General features: G+C 45.4%; 1 protein-coding gene across 1 annotated transcript in view; it reads left to right on the forward strand.

The window, feature by feature from the left end:
- The window catches only part of LOC138761855 (WD repeat-containing protein 97-like), a 160,520-nt gene that overhangs the window by 71,548 nt on the left and 64,532 nt on the right, over positions 1-24,440 (forward strand). The window contains exons 8-12 of the mRNA XM_069934771.1: positions 3,990-4,138; positions 6,932-7,168; positions 21,588-21,678; positions 21,903-22,035; positions 23,377-23,501. Coding sequence (XP_069790872.1) covers positions 3,990-4,138; positions 6,932-7,168; positions 21,588-21,678; positions 21,903-22,035; positions 23,377-23,501 — 735 coding nt within the window. The remainder of the gene's footprint in view (positions 1-3,989; positions 4,139-6,931; positions 7,169-21,587; positions 21,679-21,902; positions 22,036-23,376; positions 23,502-24,440) is intronic.

A 24,440-nucleotide genomic window follows, 5' to 3' on the forward strand; every position in this document is an offset into this window, starting at 1 on the left:
TTTACTTTGATTTTTATTTCTGTGCCTTTGTGTTTTGCTTTGTTTTTTCTGACTTTTCTGGAGAGGGCTGGAGTTCACCGTTCGGCCACTACTCCATCACGTGACTCCCAGAATTAGCAAAAGTTAATGCATCTTGCGCCCTCTCAAAAAATTGAGACTGATGCTTCAATATCGCTGGATAATGAAAAGCAGACCGATATCCCTTCTTCCACAAAACTGCTTTAGCCACATTAAACTCTTTCAGTCTCAAATTAACCTCCTGACTCAAATCTGCATTAAAAAAACCTTATTACCTTGTACCATCATCGGGTTTTGATTCATACGTGCTTGCTGAATTGCTGCACGCTGGATCATCTCCCGATTCTGATACCTAAGACATCGAATCAATGCTGCCCGTGGTGGTTGTCCTGGTAAAGGTTTCCTTCTTCAAGCATGATGAGCTCTACCTAATTCCAAACCCTCAGGAAAATATTCAGAACCCAAAACATCAGGAATCCATTCTTTAAAAAACCTTGGAGGATTTGCTCCCTCAATACCCTCAGGTAGACCCACTATTAATATTATTTCGACGACTTTGATTTTCCAATGAATCCATCTTCTGCAAAAAGTTTTTCTTCTTCATTTGCCATCCAGTAATAGATTCTTTAATCTGGTCAACTCTATCTTCAACATTCTTCACTTTGTCTTGAACCACATCAACAACTGCCAAACATTTATTAATGTCCAACTTCATCGAGGCAATATCCCCAGACATGTCAGTTATTCAGACTCTAACATCGGCAAACTGTTTGTCAACACTATGAAAACTAGTAGATATATAGTCCATCATATTTTCATATTGTTTAGTTATTCCTTCCAACATGACTACGACATCAGGACCAGGCGAAGGGCACCAGAAATTTGGTGATTTAGATGGAGAAGGTGCCTTTAAAGTACCTTCTATAATGATAGCAGCTGCCAGAAAAAGCTCGTTATCTTCCTCCTCCAAGTAATCAACAGGTTCTTCCTCCTCTTCTTCAAATATGGCACTTCCCTCTCTAGCAGCCTGGCTGTGGGTCTGGACCCCTCTCCATACCGGGCTGACCTCGTCAGCACGGCGGTGGATGGGATCCCCTGCAACCCGGACTCGATCGAGGGTATCACGCATGCTGGTAGCGGCAGTCGCCCGAATGCGGGCATCAAATGAAGACGCATCGGCGCGCATAGACACGTGCATACTCGCGTCCCCCGGGTCCTCTGCACTCGGCCACGCTACCAGACGCGCTCAGCGCTGCAGCCTGGAGTGTTGCCAGAGAGGCAGTGGTGGCGCCATCTTGTGTTGCTGCACACATCGAGAATGCCGCCACTTCAGACAACTAATCTGTACGAGTACATTGGGGCTTTGGATCCATGGAAAATCGATCCTGAGGCTTCAATTCCATGGTAGGCCCAAGTTCTTCTTTCTTTTCCAGCACTTTAAAATGTTTTTTTTTGCTTGTTGTGGTTTCCCTCATAACGGAAGAAACTTTTCCTTAACTTTTTAAATATTTCTCTGTTCATTAAGTTCAGGTTTTAAACTGTCCAGCTGAGGAGAGATGACCACCCACGTCTTCACTCTACGCCATCCTGCCACGGTCCACTGCTGCTGTCTTTATGTATTTTGTTAGCTTATTAGAATTGTGGGCTGTTGTTATCACTGCGTACCAAAGTGCTCTAGATAAGGTTGCCATATTTTGGCAAAAGTATCGTACTTATTTCTTAAATGATATTTTCTCCATGTGCACACAGTCATGCATCTCCGTGGTTCATTGAGTGATGAATGAACGGGGGGGGGGGGGGGGTGGGTTGGGCTTCCAGGTGGTTGCAGTGCATTTTTTTGCTACAGGCAGGGCAATGTCTACAAATTTAATTTGGAATTTAGTTAATGTTTTGCCCACGTCCTCTAGATTTCCCAATAAATACAGCTCTGGATCCACTGGGGTCTGTTCCCATTATCCTAGTTAGTATATTAGATCATTCCATCAAAAGGGTCTCGTCTTTACGCAGGTCCACGTGGACCAATTTCTAACCCACACCTGAAGCACATTTCCAATATCTCTGATTTTCCTTTATATAATTTTTATGGTGTGAGGCACAATTGGTGTAAGAAATTGTATTATACCAATCTTAGTTTGGCATTGATCACTGATGTTACACTTGCCCTATATAAATCTGAAAACTTGTTGTCTTAAAACAATAGAGTTGGATAAATCCCCAGGGCCTGACAAGATATTCCCTCAGACTTTAAGGGAGGTGAGCATAGAAATTGCAGGGACTTTGGCAGAAATATTTAAGATGTCCTTACCCATGGATGTGGTGCCAGTGGATTGGAGGGGAGCTCACATTGTTTAAAAAAGACTCCAAAAGTAAACCTAGAAATTATAGGTTGGTGAGTTTGATGTCAGTCGTAGGTAAATTACTAGGTGTTCAAAGAGATAGGATATACAATTATTTGAATTGCCAGAATCTGATTAGGGGTAGTCAACATGACTTTGTGCATGGTAGGTCCTGTTTAAGAAATCTGATAGAGTTTTGTTGAGGAGGTTACCTGGAAAGTTCTTGAAGGAAAGGTTGTGGATGTTGTCTACATGTATTTTCATAAGGCCTTTGACAAGATCCCATATGGGAGGTTAGTTACGAAGGTTCAGAAGCTCGGTATTCATGGTGAAGTAGTAAGCTGGCAACATGGGAGAAGCCATAGAGTGGAGGTGGATGATTGCTTCTCAGACTGGAGGCCTGTGGCTAGTGATGTGCCTCAGGGATCGGTGCTGGGACCATTGTTGTTTATTGTCTATATCAATGATCTGGATGATAATGTGGTGAAATGGATCAGCAAGTTTGAAGATGACACTAATATTGGAGATGTTGTGGACAGCAAAGAAGGTTTTCAAAGCTTGCAGAGGGATCGGGACCAGCTGGAAAAATGGGCTGAAAAATGGCAGATGGAATTTAATGCAGACAAGGGTGAGGTGTTGCATTTTGGAAGGACAAACTAAGAAAGGACATACTCAGTAAATGGTCGGGCACTGAGGAGTGTAGTAGGACAGAGGGATCTGGGAATACAGATGTGTCATTCCCTGAAAGTGGCATCACAGGTGGACAGGGTTGTAAAGAGAGCTTTTGGCATCTTGGCCTTCATAAATCAAAGTATTGAGTCCAGGATTTAGGATATTTTGTAAAGTTGTACAAGACATTGGTGAGGCCACATTTGGAGCATTGTGTGCAGTTTTTAAAATTTAGACAGGGTAGCAGCTCATTTTGGCCCACGAGTCCCTGCAGCCCAATTACACTCAATTGAGCTACATCCCTTAGATGGAGAAAACTGGAGCCCCTAGAGGAAACCACGCAGACACGGACAGTACGTACAAATTCCTCGCAGATGGTGCGAGATTCATACCTGGCTCCTGATTGCTGGTTCTGCAGCTGTGCTGTTGCCAACAGTGGTGCCTCCAACTACAGGAATGGTATCAATAAGATTGAAGGAGTGCTGAGAACATTTAGGATATTGTCAGGACTCCAGAAACTGAGTTACAGGGAAAGGTTCAACAGGTTAGAAGAATGAGGGTAGATTTGATGGAGGTATTTAAAATTATGAGGGGAATGGACAGAGTCAATGTAGGTCGGCTTTTTCCACTGAGGGTCGGTGAGATACAAACCAGAGGACGTGGGGTAAGGGTGAAAGGGGAAAGGTTTAGGAGGAACATGAAGAGGAACCTCTTCACACACAGAGAGGTGGGGGTGTGGAACGAGCTGCTAGCTGAGGTAGTGAATATGGGCTCAATTTTGACATTTAAGAAGAATTTGGCCAGGTGCATGGATGGGAGAGGGATGGAGGGCTATGGACAAGGTGCAGGTCAGTAGGACTAGGCAGAAAAATAGTTCTGCACAGACTAGAAGGGCTGAATGGTCCTGTTTCTGTGATATAATGTTCTGTGGTTCTATGATCCGTGTGTGTATTTCCTCTATGGAAGGTACCTGCTCATTTCCGGCCATGTGAGTGGGTTGCTCTCTGTGCTGGATTGGAGGTCTGGGAACACTCGGTGCAAGGTACAAGCTCACCAGACTGGGAAAGTCCTGACCCTGGTGTCTGATCCCGAGAACCAACGGCTTTTCTCATCAGGTGAGTTCCCCAGATGACTGCTCACCTGAGGCAACACGATCCTGCCTAGTACATCGAGGGAGGCTTGCACCTTTGAATCACGATACTGTGGTGACCTACGTAAACCAACTCCACATCCATCTAAACCTTCCCTCCTTCACACCCATAACCTTCTAGATTTCTTACATCCATGTGCCTGTCTAAGTGTCTTTTCAATGCCCCTGTTGCACCAGCCTCCACCACCACCCCTGGCAAGGCTTTCCAGGCACCCAGCACTCTGTAAAAAAAAAACCTGATGACTCCTCTAAACTTGCCTCTGTTCACCTTAAACTGATGTCCTCTGGTTGTAATCATCCTCCCAGGAGAAAGGTGCAGGCTGTGAAGCCTATCGATGCCTCATAATCTTTAAGTCACCTCTCGTCCTCCTTCACTCCAAAGAGAAAAGTCCCAGCTCTGCTCATAAGACACGTTCTCCAATCCAGGCAACATCCTGGTCAATCTCCTCTGCACCCTTGCTAAGGTATATCTTTCCTGCACTGAGGCAATCAGAACTGAAAGCATTACTCCACATGTGGTCACTCCTGGAGTAATCCATGTCCAAGTTAAATCAAGTTTATGTCATCTGATTGTTCAAGTACAATCTGATGAAACAGCGTTCTCTGGCCCTCAGTGCAAAACATACAAGCACACAGACGGGCATAATACACATACAGACAAACAATACATATGGAGGGACAAGTATTTCCTTTTTACAAGTAAATAAATATTGTTTCATGAATATGAGAGTCTCGGAGGGTGTGTGTGAGCTGTTCCTTTGGTCGTTCAGCGTTCTCACTGCCCGCGGTAAGAAGCTGTTCCTCAGCCTGGTGGGGCTGGCTCTGATCCTCCTGGATCTCTTCCCCAACGGGAGCAGCTGGAAGATGCTGTGTGCGGGGTGGACGGGGTTCTCAATGATTTTGTGCACCTTCTTCAGGCGATCCCAATAGATCATGTCGATGCAGGGGAAAGAGACTCCAGTGATCCTCTCTGCCACTCTTATGGTCCGGTGGACTGACCTCTGATCCATTTCTCTGCAATAATTTGTTTTCCAGTATTGGTTAATGAGGGACCTCATGGTCAAGTCTTGATTGAGGGTGGGTGGGAGGGGGTTCCAACCTGCAGCCTTGACCATTCTTCTCCCACTGATGTTGCTTTGCCCATTGTAGTCCTCTGGATGATGAATTTTTGACTGGGATTTAAAATCCATTTGGAGGTAGAGGATTGACAGTGTGATCTGGAAGAGGGGGACAAAGTGTAGTGTACGGTGCAGAGAGATGTGGATAGTTTGAATGGGCACGGGTCTGGCAGATGGAGTACAATGTGAGGTTATTCACTTTGGAAGGAAAAATGGAAGATCAACATATTATTTAAATAGCAAAAGGTTGGTTTGCAGGTGCAGCAGGTTATCAGAAGGCAAATAGAATGTTGGTCTTCATTGCTGGAAGGATTGAGTTTAGGAGCAGGTAACAAGGTACCGGTGAGGCCACATCTGGAGCACTGCATGCAGTCCTGGTCTCCTTACTTGAGGAGGGATGGACTAGCTTTGGAAGTGGTTCAGAGGAGGTTTAGCAGGTTGATTTCCAGAGATGAGGGGGTCAGCCTACGAGGAGAGATCGAGTCGACTGGGACTTTACTGGCTGCAAATTCGAAGAATGGGAGGGGATCTTATAGAAATGTATAAAATAATGAAAGGCATAGATAAGATAGAGGGAAGTAAGTTGTGTCCATTGGTGGGGGAGAATAGAACTAGGGGACGCAGCCTTAAGATTCAGGGGAGTAGGTTTAGGACGGAGATGAGGAGGAACTGCTTTTCCCAGAGGGGGGTGAATCTGTGGAATTCACTGCCCTTTGAAGCAGAGGAGGTGACCTCAGTAAATGTATTTAAGATAAGGTTGGATAGATGTCTACATATTAGTGGAATTAAGGGGAATGGGGAAAAGGCAGGTGGGTGGAGATGAGCCTGTCACAGATTAGTCAGGATCTCATCGAATGGTGGAGCAGGCTCGACCAGCCAAATGGCCTATTCTTGATCCTATTTCTTATGTTCTTATATGATCTAAATCCAGATGCAGTTTGTTCAGGTTCAATTTCTTCTCTAGTGACGTAGGTAATACACAGTACATTTTAGCTTTTGTTTGTCCCTGAAGCTTAATCACATACACATGCTCTCTCACACACACACACACACACACACACACACTCATGCACACACATGCCCACACACACACATGCACACGCCCACACACACATGCACACGCCCACACACACCAACACACCCACACACACCAACACACCCACACGCCGACACACACACACACGTCCACACACACATCCACACACACACACGCCGACACACACCCACACACACATATGCCCACACACACACACACATGCCCACACACACCCACACACACACACACATGCCCACACACACCCACACACACACACCCAGACACTCAGTTCAGGGGGAGGGGAGGGGAAGCACTTCACCGGTTGCCCAGCAAGAGCCCCCGTCATTGAGGTAAGAGTGATAATTAGTGCAAAGCACTTAGAATGAGCTTAGTGAGGAAGCTGTAGAGTTGTGAACAATTGTCATGTTCAAATGACATTGGGACAGATCTATAGTTTGGGGGGGTGGAAGAGAAGGATATGAACCAATGGGAGCAGCCCAAAGTGCCAGCATGGATGAATTGGGCTGAAGGGCCTGTTCTGTGTGGTGTGACTGTACACACTGCACCCTCTCTCTGCCGACTAATGGGTGTGTTGTGGTTGCAGGTCTCGACTGTGCAGTGAAGGTGTGGCGGGTCTTTCCATACGCCCAGGACTCGCTCTCACTTCTGATGAGCTTCTTCGGAGTCCACCTCCCCACCCACCTCTGCCTGCTGAAGGACGCCTTCGCCGTGGCCCTGCAGAATGTGGACCTCGCCGTGCACTCCATCGTGCTGTATGGTGTGAGGAAGAGGATGCGGAAGGACCATCACCCAGACCACGACCACCAGGACAAAATCATCGGTAAGGGCAGCCAGAGTCAAAATCAGCTCTGAAAGTATACTGAGCCCCTAACCTTTCAGTTCAAGACCAGTTTTGATCCAACAGCTATCAGGCTCTTGTAACCCTCACCCTAAACTGCTGTGGAATCACCAAAAGATCTGTCTGCACTTGTGAAATTTTTAAAATTTAGACATACAATTTAGATAGGCAATTTCAGCCACCCAATTAATCTACAACCCCCGGTACGTTTTGAACGGTGGGAGGAAACCAGAGGCACCAGGGAAAGTCCACTCAAGACACGGGGAGAACGTACAAACTCCTTTCAGAAAGTGTGGGATTCGAACACCAGTCCCAATCGCTGGCAGTGTAAAGACATTGCGCTAACTGCCACGCCAACTGCAAACTAATATTTCTCCTTTTCCTGTTTTGGCATATTGTGATAATTTGTAGTTGAAGTATCCTGCATGTGTAATTCTTTGTCTGTATGTGTGTTACATCTGCATAATTTTGCACCGAGGACCAGATGACAATAAACTTGACTTGATCTTGTGTACCTGTGTGGCTACAGCAAGTCAGAATTTTGGCCCCCAATATCATTCTGATCCTAACTCAACCATTCTCAACCTTGATTTGGCTACGATCTTAGGTTCTGAGAATGGCAGTGCTGCCGGAGGTACTGTAACGGCCCTGGTGCTGACCCGCAGAATACAGGGAGCAGAGACACTGAGCTCCCCCGTGGGGTCCAATTGCCGTTAGCTCCTCACAGGCATTGAACAGCCCACTAAAGGAGACGACTGTGGTTTTATGTAAAATTCCACGACCGAAGTGCCTACAGCAAGATGCCAGTGCCTGTGATTGACAGCAGCCATGAGGGGTTGCAGACTCTGGGGAAGCAGAGGACTGGTGCAGGGCACCTGGAAACAGGGAGACCACCCCCCCTACACATCCCCTGGCCAGAGAAGCAGAAGAGGCGACCCACGGGATGGTGACCAAGGTGGTAGACCAGTGAGAGGTTCTGCAGCTGAGGAACACAGCTCAGTTTGCCGATGGTTTGGGCTGGACTCTGTGTGGCTGCAGGAGTGCTGGAGGCAAATCCACGGACACTCATTGACTCTGGGGGGGGAATCTATTTTGCTTCTCTTTCTCTGACTGTAAGAGGTGCTTCAGGCAATTTCTGAATGATGGCAAATTTGTCTGCCTTACAGCAGACAAAAGGCAATTTCATGTAATATAGCACTGTTGTTACGAGCCCAAAGGGCTCCATATCCCAACAGCAATAGATATTCACCATGACAAGTAATTATTTAAACAAAAGTTGTTTTTAATTATCTTTATACATGAAAAAATAATCCAACTTTAACTTATCTCTATTAACATAACTAACCCAACTTAACCCCCTTCTAATTCTAAGTGCACGTGTATGTAATGTGTGTGTAAATGTAAGAAAATTCTTTGGTTCACAGTTCATTCTCACTTCTCATTCCTTCAAGTTCACTGGTTGCAGGCAATTCTTAGACTGTGCACAGAATTTAACATGTATAAAGTTCACCAGGCTTTGCTGCTCGAAAGGTAAATATTTACCTTTCAGCAAGGTTTGCGGAGAGAGATGTGTTGTTCCATTAGTCACCTCAATGTCTTGCTGAAGAAGCTTGCTCCATCAGGGTTCTCCAGATGATAACCTCTTTGTTTCAGGCGACCACAGAGTTCTTTTCTGTTCCACTTATTCCAAGAGAAACATCAGACAGATAGCACTTCCAGCCATCCGCCACTCTGGAGCTTCTGTTTCAGTTCCATCAAGCTTCTCCTGCTTGTTTCAGCTGTGTGTCTCTCTCTCCATCTGAAATTCCAACTCCCAGCCACATGTCCTTCTCTCTCTCATTTGCCAAACCCCCTCCTTCTAACTATAGGAGTTAGTCTTCTGCTCCCATCTCTTGTTTTAGGTAAACAAGAGCACATTGCAGAGAGGTCAGAAATGTCCAACACAGACGACCTGTCTCCAGTCGATTAATTCATGACGTCATTTCAATTAGCACCTACTAGCATTCTCCATAGTTTCTGTAAAGTCACTGAATATAAATTCTTCAGTATTTCAAATAAGTTTTGTTTTAAGGTGTGTGATAGGTAAACTGGTTGACCATTTTGAGTTTTGTGTGCCCGATGGAGATGTGGGGGAGGCTGGTAGTCATGGTGGGGAGCTAGCTGATGGAGGACCTCAGTTTTCTTCAGGCTGACTACCAGGCCAAACATTTTGGAAGTTCCCGCAAAACAGGATGTCAAGCGCTGAAGAGCTGGCTCTGAATGGGCAACTAAAGCGGCATTGTCTGCAAAGAGTAGTTCACGGACAAGTTGCTCTTGTGTCTTGGTGTGAGCTTGCAGGCGCTTCAGATTGAAGAGACTGCCATCCGTGCGGTACCGGATGTAAACAGCGTCTTCATTGTTGAGGTCTTTCATGGCTTGTTTCAGCATCATGCAGAAGAAGATTGAAAAGAGGGTTGGTGCGAGAACGCAGCCTTGCTTCACGCCATTATTAATGGAGAAGGGTTCAGAGAGCTCATTGCTGTATCTGACCCGACCTTGTTGGTTTTCGTGCAGTTGAGGAACTTTGGGGGGCATCTGAGGCGCTCTAGTATTTGCCAAAGCCCTTTCCTACTCACGGTGTCGAAGGCTTTGGTGAGGTCAACAAAGGTGATGTAGAGTCCTTTGTTTTGTTCTCTGCACTTTTCTTGGAGCTGTCTGAGGGCAAAGACCATGTCCGTAGTTCCTCTGTTTGCACGAAAGCCGCACTGTGATTCTGGGAGAACATTTTCGGAAACACTAGGTATTATTCTATTTAGGAGAATCCTAGCGAAGATTTTGCTTGCAATGGAGAGCAGCGTGATTCCCACTGACAAAAGACAAAGGAGGAAAAACCCAACACCCAACCAACCAATTTTCCCTTGTAACCGCTGCAACCGTGTCTGCCTGTCCCGCATCGAACTTGTCAGCCACAAACGAGCCTGCAGCTGATGTGGACATTACCCCTCCATAAATCTTCGTCCGTGAAGCCAAGCCAAAGAAGAAGAAGAAGTATGTAACCTATTCTAATTTTATCAATTTATCTCCCAAAAACATTCCCAATTATTGCACCACACTGTTTTATTACATGACAATAAATTGAATCTTGAATCATAATCAGAATTTATTGTCATGAACATGTCACAAAATTTTTTCTTTGCGATAGTTTTACAGGTCTAAAATTGCTACAAAGTACATTTTAAAAATAAATGAATTTGTGTAGAAGAAGAGAAAATGAGGTGGTGTCTGTGGTTCATTGTCTATTCAGAAATCTGATGGCAGAGGGGAAGAAGCTTTTTTTCCTAACCCTAACCCTAACGTCAAAGTACTCGAGATGGCAGAGGTCGACAGCATCGAGTCCACGCTGCTGAAGATCCAGCTGCGCTGGGTGGGTCACGTCTCCAGAATGGAGGACCATCGCCTTCCCAAGATCGTGTTATATGGCGAGCTCTCCACTGGCCACCGTGACAGAGGTGCACCAAAGAAAAGGTACAAGGACTGCCTAAAGAAATCTCTTGGTGCCTGCCACATTGACCACCGCCAGTGGGCTGATATCACCTCAAACCGTGCATCTTGGCGCCTCACAGTTTGGCGGGCAGCAACCTCCTTTGAAGAAGACCGCAGAGCCCACCTCACTGACAAAAGGCAAAGGAGGAAAAACCCAACACCCAACCCCAACCAACCAATTTTCCCCTGCAGCCGCTGCAACCGTGTCTGCCTGTCCCACATCGGACTTGTCAGCCACAAACGAGCCTGCAGCTGACGTGGACTTTTACCCCCTCCATAAATTTTTGTCCGCGAAGCCAAGCCAAAGAAGTGCTCATCTTCAAACTCCTGTACCTCCTTCCTGATGATAGTTGAACAGGAGAAGCCAGAGAATAATGGTGGATGATTCCATCTCAGATTGGAGGCCCGTGACTAGTGGTGGGCCTCAGGGATCGGGGCTGGACCATTGTTGTTTGTCATCTATATCAATGATCTGGATGATAATGTGGTAATGTGGCAAGTTTGCAGATGACACTAAGATTGAAGGTGTTGTGGACAGCGAGGAAGGTTTTCAAAGCTTGCAGATGGATTTGGACCAGCTGGAAAAATGGGCTGAAATATGGCAGATGGAATTTAATGCAGACAAGTGTGAGGTGTTGCAGTTTGGAAGGATAAACCAAGAAAGGATGTACATGGTAAATGGTCAGGCTCTGAGGAGTGGGGTAGAACAGAAGGATCTGGGAATACAGATACATAATTTCCTGAAAGTGAAGTCACAGGTGGACAGGGTTGTAAAGAGAGCTTTTGGAATCTTGGCCTTCATAAATCAAAGTATTGAGTATAGAGTTGGGATGTTATGTTGAAGTTAATTAAGACATTGGTGAGGCCAAATTTGGAGTATAGATAGTGTAACGGCACTGATTTACCTCAACTTACAAACAAAGAATACACTCACTCGTTTCTTTCAGCCCACCATGAAGTCGACTTTCTTGTATTATTCACTAGACACAACACTGCATTCTTCAACTCCCCAAACACCACCAACTACTTGCCTCTGACCTTCTCATTGGCTCACTGCCAAGCGGATGATCCTGACACCCTCACTCTCCTCCTGATGAAGGTAAGTACTCGACCACAGCAGTCCCCTCCCCCATCCCAGCCTCTGAGCCATGAAAGGATGCGACCGATTGGAACTGTCTGCTTCGTAACCGGTCTGGAGGGCTGACGGTTCGGCCTCACCTCGTACGATAGTGCAAGACAGGGATGCACGGTCCTATTGGCAAGGATGCGACTGGTCCTCTGACTTTGGCCCCAACGCAGAACATGGACTGTTGATATACACCGGCTTCAACCTGTCAATGGAAACCGTGTCAACTTTTCCATTCCCATTGATCACAAAAATCTTAAGACCTGAAAAGGACCATCGTAAACGGGCTGAAGTGGTTTGCGAACAACATAATGCCAGAGGAACACACAAGTACTGTGTGCTGAAAAATCATTCGGCACATACACTGCAGGTGACGCCTGTCGCGTTGGAGTCACTTCATGTTTTCCCAAAGATGATCTACGTAACTAGCTGGATCATAGAACGTTGAGCTTGGATTCTGATTCACAAACTCACCTGGCAAGGTTAACGTAGAGCCATCCTACTAGCTCTGCTGCTGGACATCCAAGATAACATCAGTACGCACTCCAAAGAGAACCATGGGCAGACGATCCCTCCTCATAGATGCATCACCATCGGCTGTTAATGCTGCCTTCAATCGTTGCTAGAAACTCTCAATGAGGCGTTGGCCTGTGTATGGTGAGCTGTGGAGCCCAGATCAGTGAGAACTCGGAACAACGCCACCTCGAACTGAGACCTTCGATTTGCTGTAAAGATAAAATCCAACAATAAACAGAAGCCCTAGCAACTGTCTCCACAGAGATATCAGTGAGAGGAATGGACTTCTGGCACTGTCTCACATGAGCAAATAAGTATGTCCTCGAGATGGTAGAAGCGGGCCTATCAAGTCCAGGTGCATGTGCTGGAAATGGGAATCTGGAACAACAAAATCTCCCTGCTTGGATTTCGTGTGTATGGATACTTCACATAGCAAGCAGGTCCTTACCCATAATCCAACCTCCCGTTTAACATGAGGCAATGTAGAATTCTCTGTAACTAGTTTGATTGATGCTCTTCTACCAAGTTGCAATAGATTGTGAAGGGACTCCGACATCTCCTGCCTCATAGCCACTGGCACAAAAGGCCTAGGCCTTTCTGTGGAAGAATAACAGACTAACTTTTTACCCGATTCATCCAGGGTCATATCTTGAAGATGGAGACCAGAGTTGATCTAGCGGTATCAGATGAGATCTGGATTGGTGTGCTGTGCACGAACCATGGTGGTGAAATCGATGGCAGTTGTTGTATGTAAGGCGTCAATGTCACGGCTGGACAGGGCATCGGCCATGACATTCGCTTTTCCTTGGGTGTGCTGTATGTCGGATGAAAATTGCAGGATGAAGTCCAAGGGCCAAATCTCTCTGGGCGAATAGAGATGTGCGCTTGTACTTGCAGTGTGTGTAAGAGGCTGGTGGTCTGTATAAATGGTGAAAGGACGACCCTCCAATAAAAAGTGGAAACATTTCACTGCGACATAGATGGCCAAGAGTTCTCGACCAAACGTACTATACTTTGCCTGAGCCGGTGACAGCTTGGCTAAAAAAACCACCAAAGGTTCCAATTGCCCATGGACTCGTTGTTCTAATACTGCTCCCACAACAGTGAGAGATCTGTGGTAAGAGAGAACAAGGTCTTGGGCTTCTGATGTACAAGCATCGTGGCAGTCACAAGGGCAGTCTTCACATCGTTGAAGCCACGCACAGCATCATCTCCCAAAGTTAATGGTCTTTTGGACTTGGACTTATCAGATCCTTTTAATAGTTCAGTCAGGGGTAAGAGAGATACTGCAGCGTTCGGCAGGAAACGGGATAAAAATTCATCATGTCTAAAAAACGTCACAACTGGCCAAATGTAGCAGGTGTCGGAAATTCTCGACTCTCTCGCACTTTGGATTCATCAGGCAAAATACCAGATTGTGTAAATCTGACCCAAAAATACAAGTCAGCTGCGCCAAAAATGCATTTACTGGGATGGATCACAAGGCCAAACTCAACAAGTCTCTGAAACAATGAGATAAGGTGGCGCTTGGGCTCCTTCTTCATCCAGAATAGCACAGATGTAAACAAACACAAAATCAAGGCCGGCGAGTACATGGTCCATAAACCAGTGGAATGTCTGAGCTGTGTTCTGCAGACTGAATGGCATTCGCAGAAACTCAAACGTGCTGAAAGGGGTCATTTCTGCCGTCTTTGCGGCATCAGGAGGCTCAGCTGGAATCTGTTAGTAAGCACGTACTCGATCTATTCTTGCAAATAAACGTCTCCATGGAGGTTTTCTGAAAATTCTTGTCAGGCATGATAATCTTCACAAGGCCACCAATCCCCAGGAGATTTTTTTGAAACCCTATGCAACAGCCATATTCACCCAGATGCAGCTGTCAGAACTGCAGACTATGCCCATCTCTTATATGTGGTCGAATTCCGATTTCGCGATTTTAACACAATCCGGGGGTAATCTGTGAGCCTGTGCTACCAACAGAAGACCCTGAGCCTCTATATGATGTATGTCTCACGATACGATGGGGTCATTAGGTGAGGGAAACACTTGAGCAAGACTCAGAAAGGGAAGGAGCCAGGTTGAGGGCTCGTCGGGCGGCTGACGATCGGAAGGCTGTGTGTTCGAATCATGTTGGAGTCTCCACTTGTAACGTTACTGATTTACCACAGCTTACAAACAAATAAAGAATACACTCACTCGTTTCTTTCAGCGCACTATGAAATCGGAAACATTTGTACTTCATTAACACAACACTGCATCCTTCAACTCCTCAATCATTACCCAGCTAAACTCCTTGACCTTCTCATTGGCTGACACTCTCACTCTCCTCCCGACTACGAGAATGTCAATAAAATAGAAAGAGTGTGGAGAAGACTTACTCAGATGTTGCCTGGACTTCAGGAACTGAGTTACAGGGAAAGATTCAACAGGTTAGGACTTTATTCCCTGGAGGGTAGAATAATGAGGGGAGATTTGTTGGAGATGTTTAAAATTATGAGGGGGACAGACAGAGTAAATGTAGGTCAGCTTTTTCCACTGAGGGTGGGTGAGATACAAACCAGAGGACATAGGTTAAGGGTGAAAGGAGAAAAGCTTAGGGGGAACATGATAGGGAACTTCTTCACTTAGAATGTGGTGGGGGTGTGGATTGAACTTGCAGCTAACATGGTGAATGCTGGCTTAATTTTAACATTGAAGAAGAATTTGGACAGGTACATGGATGGGAGAAGTATGTAGGGTGATGGACTGGGTGCAGATCAATGGGACTAGGCAAAACAAATGGTTCGGCATAGACTAGAAGGGCTGAAGGGACCTGTTTTTGTGCTGTATTCTAAAAGGGAATGGCCTGAGTGGTAAGGATCCTTGATAATGGAGGCTGTTTTCTTGAGACACTGCCTCTGTAGAAATCCTTAATGGAGTAAAGACTAATGCCCGTGATGTCGGTGGTTGAGTTCACTTCTCTTTTTTTAAATAATTTTTTATTTTTCACACTATGAACCATATCTACCAAAATATGTACAAATGTTTCTCATTAAATTTACACAGTGGCCTTTTCTCCCTTTCTTTTTCCCTTTCCCTCCCTCACCTCTACCCAGCTCCCTCCAAAACCCATAAATATTCAACATATACAATAAAACCATAAAACAATATTTTCACACAAAGGAAAATAAACAAGAAAAACGCGTCATCTATTTATTACACACTGAATCTAGTCATTTTGTCTTCTTATCATTTTCATTCTCATTTTAGGAGATGGAGGTTGTAGGCAAGCTCTCTCTGATATGTTCTATGTAAGGTTCCCAAATTTGTTCAAATGTTATGACGTTATTTTTTAAATTATATATTATTTTTTCCAATAGAATACATTTATTCATTTTCATTTCCTGCATTGATTTAACCATAAATTTGGCTACTTTATTCTTTTTACTTTTGTCCAGTTTTATCTAACATTGGGTCTAAATTAAGATTAAAATCCCCCTCCTATCAATATATTTCCTTGTATGTCTGCAATCTTCAAAAAAATATCCTGCATAAACTTTTGATCCTCCTCATTAGGCACATATGTATTGAGCAAATTCCAAACTTCTGAGTATATCTGACACTTTATCATTACATACCTCCCTCCTCTATTTTGATTGGTACATTTTTGTTATCTAGTATGGCTACACCTCTAGCTTTTGAATTAGAGGATGCTGCCGCTATGTGTCCTACCCAGTCTCTCTTTAATTTGTTATGTTCCGCTTCAGTTAGATGCGTTTCCTGCATAAATGCTCTATCTATTTTTTCCTTCTTCAATAAATTTAGTAGCCTCTTCCTTTTAATTTGGTTATGTATTCCATTAATGTTTATAGTCATATAGTTCAATGTGGCCATCTTATATCTTGCATATGTGTGTGTAAATGTAAGAAAATTCTTTGGTTCACAGTTCATTCTCACTTCTCATTCCTTCAAGTTCACTGGTTGCAGGCAATTCTTATACAGTGCACAGAAGTTAACATATATAAAGTTCACCAGGCTTTGGTGCTTGAAAGGTAAATGTTTACCACTCAGGAAGGTTCTTGTAGGTTTGCAGAGAGAGAGAGATTTGCTGTTCCAGGATTTCCACAACTGAGGAACCACCATTTGTCACCTCAATGTCTTGCTGATGGAACTTGCCCCATCAGGGTTCTCCAGATGATAACCTCTTTGTTTCAGGCGACCACAGAGTTTCTTTCTGTCCCACTTATTCCAAGTGAAACATTATACAGTCAGTCCTCTCCTCTTGTATGAACCACAAGGGCTTTGACCAGGCCATCTTCCAAAATGGGGCTTCTTGCCAGCTTGTCCTGTTCCAGACCCAGCTGCTCTTCCTGGCTGTAACACTGTACAAGTGATCTCTGTCTCTCTGTCTGTCTGTCTCTCTCTCTCAGAGAGAAAAGCCTGTTTGACTCTCTCTGCTTACAAAACCCCATGACCTTCTTACAACAGCAAGAAGTCTTCCAGACAGCAGCAGCTCCAATATTCTCTTTCATCTGTTGCCTTTTGCAAACAACAATCCATTAGAGAAGTCTCTTGAGCACTCTTCAAAGCACTTGCAAAAGGTATGAGGTCCTGATAAGTTTAGCATTGGGCAGAGCTCCAGTATTTCAAATAATATCTGTTTTTAAAATGTTTGTATATAACCTACTCTTAACAAACCTTTCCCAATTTATCTCCCAAAAATATCTATATACTCTGTCACAGTTGGAGTAGTACAGGGAGGTTCAGGACTCTGACAGCTGTTGGATTAAAAACTGTTCTTGAATCTCTTTCACTCTTAACCCATGTTCTCTGGTTTGTATCTCACTTACCCTCAACGGAAAAAGCCGACGTACATTTCCTCTGTCTATTCCCCTCATAATCTTAAATATGTCTATCAAATCTCTTCTCATTCTTCTACACTCTGAGGAATTAAGTCCTAATCTGTTGAATTTTTCCCTGCAACTCAGATCCTGAAATCTGGGCAACATCGTAGTAAATCTTCTCTGCCCTCTTTCTCTTTGATATCCTTCCTGTAGTTCGGTGACCAAAACTGAACACAATACTCCAAATTTGGCCTCACCAATTTCTTATACAGCGTTACCATAACATCCCAACTCCTGAACTCAATGCTCTGATTTATGAAGCCTGAGATGCCAAAGCTCTCTTTACAACCCTATCCACCTGTGACGCCACCTTCAGTAGTTCCTTTCTCGATGAATAATCCGTATTTGAAGATTTGGAATTCTAAGGATATAAAGGTGATAGATGATTGTTTTGAAGATGGAAAATTTCTTTCTTTATTAGACTTAGGGAGAAGTTTGGGATACCATCTCATTCTTTATTTGTATACTATCAAGTGCGAGCTTTGGTGATCGATAATTTTGGAAGAGAAATGATGTTACCTAAATTAACTAAGTTTGAGCTTTTGATTTTGGAAACATTATAAGAGGGATTTATTTCAGACATGTATACTTTGTTACAAGACAAGATGAATAAACCAGATTTAAGTAAATCTAGAATTAAATGGGATATATCTCAAGAGGAATGGGAAGTTATGTGTCAAGATAGTGTGAGTAAATTACTTCATGTAACATATAGTTCAGTTAATTATAATTTTTTACATCAGTTATATTTGACACCTGAGAAGTTAAAAAGGTATGGTTTTAGATTTATGTTTTAGATGTGGACTTCATACTGGAACGTTTGTACATGCAGTTTGGTCTTGTGATAAAGTTCAACCGTTTTGAAAGAAAATTAAAAATTTTTTGGAAGAATTATTTAAGATTAAATTACCATTGGACCCATTAATTTTTTTGTTGGGATATCCTGTATCTTTAGTTTCTGGTTTAGGGTTGGACAAGTTTCAGATGGCATTTGTTCGTTTGGCATTAGCAGTAGCGCGGAAATGTATTGCGATTACATGGAAAGACAATGTGGAATTAAATATAGTCCACTGGCATAATGAGTTGTGATCTTGTATTTATATGGAGAAAATAACATATAATTTGCATGATAATTTTTTTTTGTTCAGATGTGGTCACCTTATTTGAAATTTATGGTTTTGTAAATATCTTAATTTTTTTATTGTAAGTTTGATACATCACACAGCATATGTAATTAAGTGATATATGGCTTTTTGCTCCCCTTGAGGGGTCTGTTGTGGGTGGGGGGTGGGAGGGTGGGTATTGTTTTTTTAAATATTTTTGTTTGTTTTTATATGTATTTTAAAATCATAAATAAAGTTTTCAAAAAAAACCCTATCCCCCTGTGATGCCACTTTCAGGGAATTATGAATCTGTGTTCCCAGATCCCTCAGTTCTACCCCTCTCCTCAGTGCCCGACCATTCACCGTGTACATCCTTTCTTGGTTTGTCCTTCCAAAATGCAACACCGCACACTTGTCTGCATTAAATTCCATCGACCATTTTTCATCCCATGTTTCCAGCTGGTCCAGTTCCCTCTGCAAACTTTGAAAACCTTATTTGCGTGTCCACAACGCCTCCAATCTTCTTGCCACCTGCAAATTTGCTGATCCAATTTACCACATTATCATTGATTATTACCAGCATCCATCTCTGAGGTACACCACTAATCACAGGCCTCCAGTCTGAGAAGCAATTGTCCACCACTACTCGCTACCTTTCCCCTCCAGCCATTGTCGAAACCAGTTCACTATGAATACCTAGCATCTGAACTTTGCTGACTAACCTCCCATGTGGGACCTTGTCAAAGGCCTTAAATAAAGTCCATGTAGACAACATCCACAAGCTTTCCTTCTTCAACTTTCCTGGTAACCTTCTCGAAAAACTCTACAAGGTTGGTTAAACATGATCTACCATGCACAAAGCCATGTTCACCATCTCTATTCAGTTTCTGGCTAGAGATGTTTTTCTGATGTTTTTGAACACCTTCCAATAATTTACTTACTACTGAAGTCAGGCTTATTGGCCTATAATTTCCAGGGTTATGTTTGGAGTCTTTTTTAAATAATGGAACAACATGCTGCTCCCCTCCAATCCTCTGGCACCACACCTGTGGCTAAGGACATTTTAAATATTTCTCCCAGAGCCCTTGCAATTTCTACACCAGCCTCCCTCAAGGCCCGAGGGAATATCTTGTCAGGCCCTTGCAATTTATCCACCTTTTTTTGCTTTAAGATAGATCCTTTTTCATCTAGACAGGTTTTATGACATCACAGCTTGTTGTCTCACTTCCGTAGACTTTCTGCCAGTTTCCAAACTAAATACAGAGGCAAAAAAGAAACCATTTAAGGTCTTCCCCATCTCATTTGGCTCCATACATAACCGGCCACTCTGATTTCAAGAGGATCAATTCTGTCACTTGCTATCCTTTTGCTTTTAATATACCTGTGGAAGTCCTTCAGATTTTCAATCACATTGTCTGCCAAAACAACTTCACGTCTTCTTTTTGCCCTCCTGATATGCTGCATTTTTTATACTTCACGTTGCCCCACTTCTTCTTAACCAGATCCCCAATATCCCTTGAAAACCAAGGTTCCCTCTGCCTGTTAACTTTGCCTTTAATCCTGACAGGAACGTGCAAACTCTGTACCCTCAAATTTCACCTTTGAAGGTCTTCCACTTACCTTGCAATTCCTTGCCCGAAAACAATTTAACCCAATCCACGCCTTTCTCATTTCCTCAAAATTGGCCTTTCTCCAATTTAGAATCTAAACCCATGGATCAGACCCATCCTTCTCCAGAATTAACTTGAAACTAATGGCATTATGATTACTGGACCCAACATGTTCACTTACACATACTTCTGTCACCTGTCCAGTTTTGTTCCCTACTAAGAGATCCAGTATTCCCCTCTCTCTAGTTGGGACCTCTATATATTGATTTAGAAAACTTTCCTGAACACATTTGACAAGCTCCAAGCTGTCCAGCCCCTTTACAGTGTGGGAGTCCCAGTCAATATGTGGAAAGTTAAAATCTCCTCCTATCACAACCTTGTGTTTCCTGCATCTGTCTGCTCTCTCTCTACAGATTTGTTCCTCCAATTCTAGCTGATTATTGGGGGGGGGGGGGTGGGTCTATCATACAGCCCCATGAGTGTGGTCGTACCTGTCCCCTTCCTCAGCTCCACCCATATAGCCTCAGTAGATGAGCCTCTGGTCTATCCTGTCTGAGCACAGCTGTGATATTTCCCTGATGAACAATGCCACCCTTTCATTCGCCCCTCCCCACACCCCCCATTCTATTGCGTCTAAAGCAACGGAAGCCCGGAACGTTGAACTGCCAATCCTTCCCCTCCTACCACCAAGTTTCTCTGATGGCCACAGTGTCATAATTCCCTGTGCCAATCCACACTCTAACTGCGTCTACCTTTCCTACAATACTCCTTGCATTGAACTAGATGCCTCCTGAGAACATTTCCACCCTGTATAAGCCTTTGGTTTCTGTCTCCATATACTGTCTTCACATCACCTTTTCCCTCCTCCACCTCACTTTCTGCTCTGACACTCTGGATCCCTGCAAATCTAATTTAAACCCACTGGAGCAGCACTAGCTTTGAGACTAATATCCAAATTGGAGGAACAACCCCTCATCTTCCCACTGGGCACTGTCCAACCGGATGGCATTAATATCGACTTCTCTGGCTTACATTAAAACCCTTCCACCCCTTTTTAAATTTAGCCATTCAGCATGTTAACAGGCCATTTCAGCCCATGAGCTCGAGCAGCCCAGTTTACCCCCAATTAACCTACACCCCTGGTACATTTCAAATGGTGGGAGGAAACTGGAGACCCCGGGGAAAACCCATGCAGATACGGGGAGAATGTACAAATACCTTACAGACAGAGCAAGATTCGAACCCCAGTTCCGATTGCTGGCGGTGTTAAGATGTATACCAACTACTAAGCTAACGGTGCTGCCAGCCGCCTTCTTCCCCCATCGCCTTCCCCCATCGCCTTCCCCCAACTCTCTCTCTCCCTTTTCCCTGTTCCCTTTCGCACAAACAAGATAAATTGTCACTTCGTCCCTTATCGTATCCAATTAACACCTTTTGTTGTTCTGGATTCCTCCTCAAACCAGCACTGTCTGAATTCTGAGACTTCCTGAAATTTCCTGCTACTGGCTCATTTGGCTTATTCCTCGAAGAAGGGCCCGGGCCCGGAATGTTGGCAATATAAATTGAGTTCCTCCAGCATTTTGGTGTGGTCTCATTTATTATTCGTGCTCAGTGAATTTCTGGTTTCTCCATCTCCCCCAGGGCTATGCTCGTGTCCAGAAATGGAGATATTCGCCTCCATCGACAACAGAGGGACACTGAAAATTTGGGACCGCAACAACCATCTGATAAGGTGCAGGGGGTGCCGTGTGGTGGGATTGGCCAGCACCTGACGTATTGAGTCTGACGTATCTGTCATCTGGATTTCTGGTGCTGTAATAGCGTTGTGCTAGCCGTGCAGCCCTCGAGCTGTGTGAGGGGCAGTGGGAACACGGGCATTGGTTGGGGAAGAGGGGTTCGTGTATTGTTCTACGAGGTCGGTCCCTCTGAAAACTCTGCTGTCTGTCTGTCGCACAGGAATGTCCACCTGAAAGCTGCTGCCTTCAGCATGGCCTTCTGCAATAACCGGGGAGATCTGCTGTTGGGGATCGGGAATGACCTTCATCGCATGAACAGTGATCAGTATCTGCCCCAGACCTACCTGCTCCAGGTAGGAGAACAGGGAGGGAGTGTGTGTGTGTCAGCGTCTGTGCACGTGTTTGTGTATAAAAGTGCGTATGAGAAGAAGGAGCCTCTCAAAACCTCTTCAAATCTTTCCCCTCTTACCTGAAATCCATGCCGTCAACAACCATTGAAAAGTAAAGCACAGAAACAAGCCCTTCAATCCATCTACTCAGTCTTGTCCGTCAACTTATACCTCATCCCTGCTCCTCCATCCCTGTGCCTGAACAATCTATTCCTCAATGTTGAAATTGAACCCCCATTTTCTAACACAGCTCAAAGCTTCAACTGTACTTTATCCACCCTCTGAGCCTCACTTTTCCCCGGTTCAAATAACGCTGGACCTGTTCCCCCACGCTGGACCTGCTCCCCCACGCTGGACCCGCTCCCCCACGCTGGACCCACTCCCCCACGCTGGACCCATTCCCCCATGCTGGACCCGCTCCCCCACGCTGGACCCATTCCCCCACGCTGGACCCATTCCCCCACGCTGGACCCACTCCCCCACGCTGGACCCGTTCCCCCACGCTGGACCCGTTCCCCCACGCTGGACCCGTTCCCCCACGCTGGACCCGCTCCCCCACGCTGGACCCGCTCCCCCACGCTGGACCCATTCCCCCACGCTGGACCCACTCCCCCACGCTGGACCCACTCCCCCACGCTGGACCCGCTCTCCCACGCTGGACCCACTCCCCCACGCTGGACCCACTCCCCCACGCTGGACCCACTCCCCCACGCTGGACCCGCTCCCCCACGCTGGACCCACTCCCCCACGCTGGACCCACTCCCCCACGCTGGACCCATTCCCCCACGCTGAATTTGCTCCCCCCCACTGACCTGCTACCTCCCCCACTGATCCACTGATCCACTCCCCACCCTCCCCACTGATCCACTCTCCCCCCCACTGACCCTCTTCCCCCCGCCAATGGACCCACTCCCCCCCCACACTGGACCCGCTCCCCCCCACTGACCCACTCTCCCCCACTGACCCATTCTTCCCCCCCCCCCCCACCACACTGACTGCTCCACTTGATCTTCCCTTCTTTATATTAGCCACTGGCTCCACCTCGCTCACTGATCTCGTCTCCTGTGCTTTGTTCCAATTTCAAGACAACTTCTGCAAGTTCCGAACACATGCTTCTCTTGGTAATCTCCCACCAATCACCGGTCTGGTTTTAGATTCCGCTCCTCCATGAAAGAAGCTCGACCTCTACCCCACTGTGATGTCCCCCTCAGCCTCCCCCTATAACCCAAGCCCCTCCAGTGCTGCGTTCATGATGTTAGCTCTGCATCTTAGGGTTTGGGCTAATTGTTCTTTACCTTCCACCAGATGGCATGTCAGGACCAGAATGACCCACTGTTGGATGAACCTCTTCCAATTTCGGAGACCGTTACATCGTCCCTGCCACCCTCAGATCTCCGTCGTTTGGGTCAAGCCCACTCAGTTAGGCACAGGTGGGCAAGGGTAGAAACATAGAAACATAGAAGATAGGAGCAGGAGTGGGTCATTCGACCCCTCGAGCCTGCTCCGCCATTCAACAAGATCATGGCTGATCTTAAAGTTCAGTACCTCGTCCCCGCCTTCTCTCCGTAACCTTTAATACCCTGAAACTGAAGAAATATATCTAATTCCCTCTTAAATAGATTTAATGAACCTGCCTCTACTGCCCTCTGTGGCAATGAATTCCACAGATTCACCACCCTCTGGGTCAAGAAATTCCTCCTCATCTCGGTCCTAAATGGTTTGCCTATTATCCTCAAACCATGGCCCCGGGTTCTGGATTTTCCCATCCTTGGAAACATCCCATCTGCATCCATTCTGTCCAGTCCTGCCAGAATTTTATAGGTCTCTATGAGATCCCCTCTCAATCTACTAAACTCCAGTGAGTACAATCCCAATTTGCGCAATCTCTCCTCATAAGTCATTCCTGCCATTCCAGGTCTCAGCCTGGTGAATTGCCTCTGCACTCCCTCCATTGCAAGAACATCCTTCCTTAGATCAGGTGACCAAAACTGCACACAATACTCCAGGTGGGGTCTCACCAAGGCCCTGTACAGCTGCAGTAAGGTATCCTTGTTCCTAGACTCAAACCCTCTTGATATGAAGGCCAACATACCATTTGCCTTTTTAACCGCCTGCTGTACCTGCATGCTCGCCTTCAGAGACTGGTGTACAAGTACCCCTAGGTCTCTCTGCACTTCCCCATCTCTTAATCTATTGCCATTCAAATAGTAATCTGCCCTCCGGTTTGTATTACCAAAGTGGATAACCTCCCATTGATCCACATTGTAGTGCATTTGCCATGGATCTGCCCAGTCCCTCAATTTATCCAAATCACACTGGAGCTTCCTGAACCCCTCTTCCGTGCACACAACCCCTTCTAGCTTAGTGTC

This window comes from Narcine bancroftii, chromosome 1, assembly GCF_036971445.1.
Source record: "Narcine bancroftii isolate sNarBan1 chromosome 1, sNarBan1.hap1, whole genome shotgun sequence".
In the NCBI taxonomy this organism is placed as follows: Eukaryota; Metazoa; Chordata; class Chondrichthyes; order Torpediniformes; family Narcinidae; genus Narcine; species Narcine bancroftii.